Genomic DNA, 9,454 nt, shown 5'->3' with positions numbered 1-9,454 from the left:
GACGTAATCACGTCTTCTCGACGAAGACGACGTAAACAGACATGGAGGAGTATGCCCGAGAGCCCTGGTAAGATTAGATTTTAAGCGTTTGTTTGTATTTTAGAACTAATTAAGTTGGAGTCAAGTGTTGACTTTCTTAAATTTCATACTCAGCTTTGACGTGAGAGTGAGCAGAAAGGCTCTGCGGTTGTTGCGGCCTGCTTATTAAAGGCATATAAAAAACATAAAGATGTTATATGGAGGCGCCCTCTGCACACACAATAAGCTGGTAGAGTCACCTTTATCTGAAAATGTCGCTGTTTTTAAGTGACAACTGGAGTTAGGATAGAAATTAAAAATAGTTCAGGGTGGATTAATTTCAAAATATGGTTCCAAACAGGCAGTACACGAAGCTTCATTTATTTATTTATCAAGTTAAGACACACCTCGAGCCAAGGTTGATCCCCTACAAGTCAAACTTTAATGATAGTTCAAAGGAACGGGATAAAGAATCCAGATATCAGCCACTTCATTAGGCATACCTGTCCACCTACTGATTAATGTAAACCTACATTCTGTCACTTGGCAACAACATAGTGCATTTAGGCATCTGGACATGGTCATGACGCATTGCTGAAGTTCAGGCTGGAGAAGTTCAAACAGCTTATTTTTATTGATTTTGAACATCACATGATTGCTTTTGGCAGAATGGCCGATCTTTTCAATATTTCCGAAACTGTTTAACTACAGCCTTTTCCCCACAAAATAATTTCTAGGGTTTTACAGAGAACAGCGTGAAAAAGAGAAAATATCCAGTGAGCAACAGTCATATGGTTGAAAAAGCCTTGTTGATGTCAGAGATCAGATGAGAGTGGCAGACTGCTTTGAACTGAAGGCAGCAGTAACTCAAATAACCACTCCTTACAACTGAAGTGTGCAGTATAGCATCTCTGAATGGACAACATATCAACCCTCAAAGCAGCTGGGCTATGGCAGGAGAATACTAAATTGTCACTTCCCTTCTCCACACCTCATTAGTTCTTTCACTACTGTTTGACATATTCATTTATGATGTTTGATATGTTTTATAACACAAACATAACTCAGAGGTGAGCATTTAGTTATTTGTGTGGCTTTAAGGAACTAGTTCTTCATCCAAGGGTAATATACATTTCTCAGCCAGAACTGTGCCCATATTGTCTTCGGCTTCATCCAGACCGCGATTGATAACTTCTGCATTTTGTATATGAACTGGATGTTAGTTGTCAGATATATCTCCATTGTCAGTTTTCCTATCACATAGAAATCCATTTCTCTCTTAACGCAGCCCCTGGAGGATAGTGGATGACTGTGGAGGTGCTTTCACAATGGGTGCAATTGGAGGAGGGGTGTTCCAGGCGGTCAAGGGCTTTCGAAATGCCCCTGCTGTGAGTTCAAAACACAGGTTTTTGTTTGTTCTTTGGCTCGTCAGGTTGTTAAAGGCAGAATTCAACTGAGCTCTAATATTTCAGGGTGTTGGACACAGGCTGAAAGGGAGTGCAAAAGCAGTGAGAGTTAGAGCTCCACAGATTGGAGGTGAGCAGTTCCTGTTTTTTGTTACACATGGCAGTTAGTTAGTAATATATCATTTTTTGTGTAGATTAAATTGTTTAGGTACAGTTAGCTTCATAAAAGTAGCTGAAGTCTGGTTACTTCTTATGTTGCAGGTAGCTTTGCTGTTTGGGGAGGGCTCTTTTCCACAATTGACTGTGGTTTGGTTCGTCTGAGAGGGAAAGAGGATCCTTGGAACTCTATAACCAGTGGTGCGCTGACTGGAGCCATCCTAGCAGCACGCAGTAAGGAGCTCATTAGCTCAAAAGAAACAATACACCACTGTGTCTCTCTGTGTCAGTAAATACAGCCCCAATTCTGAAAAAGTTGGCATGCTGTGTAAAATGTAAACAAAAATTTTTTGGAATTGGGTTTCTACATTGGGATAATTAGCGTGACTCGCTGAATATTGCATTTTTCTCCAGGTGGACCGCTAACAATGATGGGCTCTGCAATGATGGGGGGAATTTTGCTCGCTCTCATTGAGGGTTTTGGGATTCTCCTAACCAGATACACAGCGCAGCAGTTTCAGAACCGTGAGTGAAGATAATTATGTTTCAGAAATGATATTTAAACTGGGCAGAACCAATGATTTATCAGTAGTTTAGCAAAATGTCACATGATTAAATGTGTGAGTGGTTTTATACCCCTGTACTGGTGTCCACTCCTCAGTTTGACAGAATTATGGCTGGACTTCGGCATAGAGCAACATTTTTCATCTCACTGGTCCCATTTTTACTCACCCTCATCACACTCGTAGCATTTTTTTGTTTCTATCAAAATGTTTTAAAGAACCTGAGGAAAATCGTCCACTCTCTCAAAGTTCTTGTGCAGTTTAATTTGTGTTTCCTGTTTGATTCATTTTTCCCAACAACACAATTTCTCACAATGTTAATGATATAACAACTTATAAAACATTTTGAAGGATGTGAGACTATTAAAATCGTTTGGGTTTTTTTCTTAGTGTTGCTATGAATAACCAGACAAATGTATGAACATCAGGTTGCCTCCAGCACAGCTCAAGTTAGATTTCCTGCTGAGACATGTCTTATTTTGGATGAGATTGTCACGGTTGATGCTGGCCAACCGTGGGGATGTGAGGAAAAGGAGGACCTAGGCGCGGAGCTCTGAATGCAAGCAGTGCGTTTATTTACAGTGAATGGACAATAACAATAAATCCTCAGTGCGTTCCTGACTCCCGTGACATGTCCTCTTCCCAGTGCTAGTGTTCCTTGTCTCCGCTCCTCAGTGTCTGAGCACCCCGTGCTCGCTTCCCTCTCGTCTCCACGCTTCTCCTGCGGAAATAGCAAAGAGGCAGCCGTAAGACACACACAATGCGGACTAACCATACTAACTGGCCGAGAGACTAATGTGAAGTCACGCAATGATCCAGCGTCGGATAGAGCTCCATCACACTCTTAAGCAGCTCCTCTGACGAGGCTTGATCAGCTGCAGGTGTGTGAAGGTCTTCAGGTGGGGCCAACCACCTGGCACACCCATTAGGCCTGAAGGTGCCTGTAAACAGGTGCTCCCAGATACACCTGCATCCACACACACACACACGTATACCTGCAAGCAGGGAGAACGAGGGACAGCAACACCAAAAACACATATAATATAAAACAAGTCCATAACTGCTCAGGGACCCTAGGTAGCTCAGATCCAGGTCCTTGACAGTGATGAGTTGAGGAAAGGCTACGAAACCAAAAAGCCTGAAAGCACAGCAGACCTAGACAGTAGTAATATTCATATTCGGGGCGATCGTGGCTCAAGAGCTGGGAGTTCGCCTTGTAATCGGAAGGTTGCTGGTTCGAGCCCCGGCTTGGACAGTCTCGGTCGTTGTGTCCTTGGGCAAGACACCTCACCCGTTGCCTACTGGTGGTGGTCAGAGGGCCCGGTGGCGCCAGTGTCCGGCAGCCTCGCCTCTGTCAGTGCGCCCCAGGGTGGCTGTGGCTACAGTGTAGCTGCCATCACCAGTGTGTGAATGTGTGTGTGAATGGGTGGATGGATGACTGGATATGTAAAGCGCTTTGGGGTCCTTAGGGACTAGTAAAGCGCTATATAAATACAGGCCATTTACCATTTACCATATAAATATTTCTGAGGGAAACATGGGTTATATATTGATTACATGCCAGTGAAGCATGAAAAACTGACTTTGTTGTGTCTTCTTCCTTGATTTCTCCAGCAATTCCCTTTGCAGACGACCCTAGTCAGTTACCACCAAAGGATGGAGATCATCAACATCAGGGGCAAAGGGGGCAGTTTCAGTAGAGAAGGTTCAGGACTGAAGCCAGCTGTGGACAACCAAAAGCATAACAGGAATGCCAGCACATGAACAGCATCTACCAGGATGACCAAGAGGTGGAGATACTGGTCCCTACTGGATGCTAATAGATACCTCAGGGACAAATTACTGTTTCAGTTATTTATGAGTAAATGATAATAATTTCCTCATGTTTGCACCACCTGAAAAATCAACGTTTTCAATATTTATGGTTATTTTGTTCAATGTGTAGTTCTCAAAACCACATAGTAAATTAAATTAGTTATTATAGCAACACGTATCTATTAAAATAAATAATTTTCAGCTCATTTATATTCTTGCTGAGAGTTGGGGACAATGCTCAAGGAACCAAATAAGTTTTATCCAAAAACTGCTTTATGCTTCCAAAGATTTTATACTTGGGCCGATTATGTATTTTAATGACTGAAAGGCAGAAAGTTAAAGTAAGAAAACTGCACATCTTTAAAGTTTTGCATTAGAAAGATATTTATTCGAATATTAACGTTAATATTTATTTACCTGTGAGGTGTTAAAGTCAGTTCAAAGGACATTTGAGGGGGTTTTTTTGTTGAAACTCAGCAAACCCTTTTTTTAAAAATAGTTTTTGTTGATTATAAGTGTTTGTCTAGTCTGTTATCTGTGCACCATTTGTCACTTTAATTGCCGCATAAAGCAACAAAGCACTTTTTAAAAACCTGAAAGTCTCTCATTTCCTGAAATTAGCACCATCCACAAAAAATTCTATCAAATCGATCTGGTTACAAACTGTCAGCAAATATCTATTGTAGTAAACGTACTGTGAACAATGTTCCTAAAAATAATAAAGCTTCAGATGATCTTTAAAAATGTGATCGATTGTTTGTTTGTGACTTCTTTTTCAGGTAATGTGATGAATATTTTTGCAGTCTTGTGATTTACTGCTGACTGGCGCCCCCCGTCGCCGGCCTTTCGGTACTGCATACAGTGGCTGTTTCTCTCCAAGGTCCTGAAATATTGGGGTCCCAACTTGCAAATGCTTTCTTCATCTTGATGGACTATTTTCTTAATATTATTCTCTCTCAAAACTAAAACATCGCAGCAAACTCCCACAGAGCCGGAGAGTTTCTCCACCTCCACCTTCCCCTTGAAAGATTTCCCTTGTCATCCTTTTAAACGGCTCAGCTACTTTAATCCTGACGGCTGGCCGCCGCGAATATATGCACGCGTTTGTTTTAATACTCCTCACCGTTGTGTGCCCGCATAGATAAACTTAATTGCAGTCTTCATTTACACACCGCAAGAAATGACCAGAAAGCGGCTTTAATTGGATTTATGGGCTACAAACTGGCGGTGAGCAGAATGGCCCGCAGCCTCTGAGCTGCACCGGCTTTCTGCATGTGGATATGAAATGACAGGCTACAGATGGTCCTTATTTTTTCCCTTCTCTCTTTGGGGGCCAAATTCAAATCTGTGATCCATTACGCATCACAGATTTTGTGAGGAGTTGATGGTGCGTTTTCTTCAGTGATTTCGTGGCGTTAACCTGTGAAAATGGACCCGGCAAAGAAAGGTATGGTCTGTCAGCCTTTCAGGAATGTGTATAGTATACCTCCACGCGTAACATTTGCTATGTTTTATTGCACTGTAAAGCTATTCTGAGTGGGAACAGACAAACGTAAGATGAGCATAAACATTTTTGTCATGACGCTTTTCTGAAAAGTAACAAAACCTAACTAGTAAAATAAAAAAGGGCTTTTATAATAACCAGAAAATGCACAGCTGGTCTCATATTTTCACGTTTTCTTACTAGGGCAGACAGTTTATGTCTTGGCTGCTCGTTTAGTTTGTTCACGGATGGGATGATAAAAGTACCCTCAGGCTTATTCTCTGTGCAGTGCCTTGTCAACAGGTGTTCGTGGGTCTACTTGGGGATAGGGCCGGGCTAAGTGCCACGCTGCTCCCACTAAAGAAGTAGGTCACATCTGGTCTTATAATATGAGGCCTCCGGGACAGAATACCTCCCTGTTGCCACAGCCACATGTCAAATCCTTTCCTAATTGTGTTAGATAATAAAATCTGAGCTCACATAAGCAATGCTAGAGTAACATGACTTGAAACTGTGTGCAAATGCACACTGGAACTGGACAAAACATTGTTTAACTTGCTTTTTTTTTTTTAATTTTTTTTTTTTTACACTGAATCTATTCCCCAAAATAAAAGAAACAATTACCTTGCATGTATATATCCTTACTTACAATAAAACAACTCAACCCATGCCCAACAGAGCTAACATTCACTGTGTGTGAAAATGCGCATTTTCACCCTGCCTTTTTAATCTTTATGTATATATTGACTTATTTATTTTCAGATGCCCTCCCTGGGGACGATGCAGGCAAATCAGACACCCTCGGGTCAACTGGCTCGGTCAGGAAAAGAGGAGGGGGCGCCAAGAAGGCGATGCAGGCAAACAAGTCTGCCCTCAGGGCCCCCCGAGCTCTTTGCTGCCTCACCCTTAGCAACCCCATCCGGATGGCTGCACTGGCCCTGGTGGAGTGGAAATATCCTTTTCTCTGAGAGAGTTGCTGTGTTTGTCTCTGCACATGTACTGTGTTTTGGTTTGTGTATGTTTAATCCTGCATATGATGCACATTCATTAATAATCATTTGTTTCATCTATTTTTCCTGGAGAGATACATTCACAAGGCCCGCTCTTGCCTTAACTAGAGTCTGCAAGCCCTTTGACATTTTCATTCTTCTTGCCATTTTTGCCAACTGTGTGGCCATGGGTGTCACCAAGCCGTTTCCAGATGATGATTCCAACCCTACCAACCACAAACTAGTAAGTGTTCAGTGAACAAATATAAAATAATTTAACAAAGCCACCAAAAATATACAGGTTGGGCCATTTATATGGATACACTGTAATAAAATGGGAATGGTTGGATACTGGATGCCTGTGTTGGCATTTCTCCTGCGGTGTTGCTATCAGTGTGTGAAGAGCAGGAGAAGAGGGTTCCATTGACAATCCAACACAATGGGCAGCACATTGAACACATTTTATGAGTGGTCAGAAACTTGTAAATAACTCATGAAAGAATAAAGTTACATTGAAACCAAGCACACCATTGGTTTTCTTGTGACATTACCAATAAGTTTGATGTGTCACATGGCCCTCTTCCTATTGAAAAAACAAAAGTTGTATCCAAGATGGCCGACTTCTAAATGGCCACCATGGTCACCACCCATCTTGAGGAGTTTGCCCCCTCACATATACTAATGTGCCACAAACAGGACTTTAATATCACCAACCATTCCCATGTTATTACGGTGTATCCATATAAATGGCCCACCCTGTACATTATATGCCAGATCACAGATGATAGTGTGGGTCAAAGATATGTTTTTGGACACATGGATATGATCGCGGATACAAGTGGCAGAAATGAGCTTCCTCCGAAGGGTGGCTGGCCTCTCCCTTAGAGATAGGGTGAGAAGTTCAGCCATCCGGGAGGGGCTCAGAGTAGAGCCGCTGCTGCTCCACATCGAAAGGAGCCAGTTGAGGTGGTTCGGGCATCTGAAAAGGATGCCCCCTGGGCGCCTCCTGGGTGAGGTGTTCCAGGCATGTCCCACCGGGAGGAGGCCCCGGGGCAGACCCAGGACACGCTGGAGAGATTATATCTCTCGGCTGGCCTGGGAACGCCTTGGATAAGCTGGAGGAGGTGGCTGGGGAGAGGGAGGTCTGGGCCTCTTTGCTTAGGCTGCTGCCCCCGTGACCCGGCCTCGGATAAAGCGGATGAAGATGGATGGATGGATGGATGGATGGATGGATGGATGGATGGATATGAATAAAACAGCTTGATAGTGAATAACTTACTGAACACCTTCTGTATGTGATACAAACTGGCACACTTTTTTATTTAGTTGTTTTGATGGCATCTCTAATCTAGAAACATTAAGGTAAAAGCCAGTGATGAAGAGGCTGGACCAGCTCGCTGTCTAAAGGGTCCAAGTCTCTACTCCTGAAGGTCATTATTATCCCAGTAGGAATTGCTAGAAACTTGTTTAAACCCACATTGGGCCGGTATGCCCAGCTCTAACTGCTTTTGTCCAAATGCCTACCCTGTTACCTAACCAAATAATCCTGCTCGTCAAACACAGACACCAGCCACTCTGGTTCACAGCATTTCCCACACGCTGACACTTGTTGAGTTGCTAGGTTTTTACTTTAGTGGCCAGGAAAACAGGTCCCCGAGGACATATTAGTTTTGTGGGCAACTGGTGAGAGCCTTTAAAGAGATGTAGCCATGCAGAAGTCTAAAACCTTACTATTAAATGAAGACTCCAACAAGTGCACAATTTAGACTTAGTCTGCAGAGAAAGTATTTATTTAGACATTTAAGCAGGGGCAAGGCATGCAAGAGGAATGGTAGACAATGCATAGCTCGTTATTTAACCTCTGTGTGGAGGACTATACTTCAGGCATCCTGACTCCTGCAAAGGGAAACCCAACTTAGTGTAGAAAGGAGAAGGTCTGTAACACTACACAGAAGGGAAGGAAGGAAAGTGAATTTACATCTTTAACAGTGCCTCACCTTTACTTCTTAATTTGCAGGATACATGACAGATTTATTCATTTTTGAGACACATCTGTGGATACTTGGCAGTGGTGTCAGAAAGTCAAATAGACGAAGAGATCATATCGTTGGAGGACATGTGAAGAGGAAAAAATGTTTGATGAAAGATCTTACATGGAGGAAGTCTTGTTATCTATAAACGTCAAAGAGACGCTGGTGCTTTGATCATATAGAGCTGCCTTCATCAGACTTCAGAAAGGAGGCTTGAGCCTTGGAAATATAACAAGGTTAACACTTTGTATTGTCATGTGATGACATTTCTGATCTTCTTTTACAATTTTTATGCTTTTCTGTTCCTGGTTTCTACAGCTTTACTCTCAGTAAGAAGATTTCCCTTTGCCTTCCTGGAATCATTTTCATTGTTGGATCGAATATAAGTGACTGATTCCATTCATTCATCCATATTGGTGGTAGTGCAGTGAGCGTGACCATTATCTATCTGAGACACACATGCCTGATATGTATTATCAGTCATCATTTTATTAGTTCAGTCAGTATGTCTGGTGTTCTGGTGGATGGTGATGCGTTAGCGTGGAAAAAGTTGTGCCACAACCTCATTGGCGTGACATCTATCTGGGATCATGACTTACCTAAACACCAACCATCTGCCTCTTCTTTCCTTCCAGCACTCTGTTTTTTTTTTCTGATCTCTTTTTCCAGTGAATAAAATGTCATATTGTTGTCACATTGTAAGCAAGTTCTATTAATCATGAAAGATTCCTATGACTAAATAATAACTTAATACATTTATAAAATAAGTCATGCAATAATTTTGCTTTGTTTGACCTAATCCTGACATTGTTTGCAGACAGATAACAGCTGATTCGGTATTTGAGTTTGAGCTCAGACCCGTTTAGTCAAATGTGTAGTGGACACACAGTCGCAGCAGGATAGACGATAGTAGATCTCTTTGTTAGATTTCACAGAGCGGACAGTTGAAGATATTCTTCATTGGAGACTTAACTATATCCGTTATCATCATAAC

At 42.2% G+C, this 9,454-nt stretch overlaps 2 protein-coding genes across 2 annotated transcripts in view; both read left to right on the top strand.

Moving 5' to 3' along the window:
• The first annotated feature begins 6 nt into the window (after positions 1-6).
• On the top strand, positions 7-4,721 carry timm17b (translocase of inner mitochondrial membrane 17 homolog B (yeast)). Its single transcript, XM_080898394.1, has 6 exons — positions 7-67; positions 1,307-1,406; positions 1,491-1,554; positions 1,686-1,814; positions 1,995-2,105; positions 3,758-4,721. Exons 1-6 carry the CDS (start codon positions 42-44, stop codon positions 3,841-3,843), a joined length of 516 nt encoding a protein of 171 aa, XP_080754520.1. The 5' UTR covers positions 7-41; the 3' UTR covers positions 3,844-4,721.
• LOC308407001 (voltage-dependent L-type calcium channel subunit alpha-1D-like) overlaps positions 3,896-9,454 on the top strand; it is a 29,480-nt gene continuing 23,921 nt past the window's right edge. Inside the window, exons 1-4 of the mRNA XM_080898361.1 lie at positions 3,896-3,933; positions 4,738-5,405; positions 6,204-6,393; positions 6,569-6,674. Coding sequence (XP_080754487.1) covers positions 5,387-5,405; positions 6,204-6,393; positions 6,569-6,674 — 315 coding nt within the window. The 5' untranslated portion in view covers positions 3,896-3,933; positions 4,738-5,386. The remainder of the gene's footprint in view (positions 3,934-4,737; positions 5,406-6,203; positions 6,394-6,568; positions 6,675-9,454) is intronic.

This window comes from Rhamphochromis sp. 'chilingali' (assembly GCF_963969265.1).
Source record: "Rhamphochromis sp. 'chilingali' genome assembly, chromosome: 12".
Classification (NCBI taxonomy): domain Eukaryota; kingdom Metazoa; phylum Chordata; class Actinopteri; order Cichliformes; family Cichlidae; genus Rhamphochromis; species Rhamphochromis sp. 'chilingali'.
The sequence above is the reverse complement of the archived record's forward strand: the minus strand, read 5'-3'. Positions and strand labels throughout refer to the sequence as shown.

What these genes read in the sequence shown, in the direction of transcription:
- timm17b (XM_080898394.1), top strand. Translation starts at nt 42, where the DNA reads ATGGAGGAGTATGCCCGAGAGCCCTG. An exon ending in AGCCATCCTAGCAGCACGCA is followed by an intron (nt 1,815 to 1,994) that starts GTAAGGAGCTCA and finishes ATTTTTCTCCAG; the next exon opens with GTGGACCGCTAACAATGATG. An exon ending in AGCGCAGCAGTTTCAGAACC is followed by an intron (nt 2,106 to 3,757) that starts GTGAGTGAAGAT and finishes TGATTTCTCCAG; the next exon opens with CAATTCCCTTTGCAGACGAC.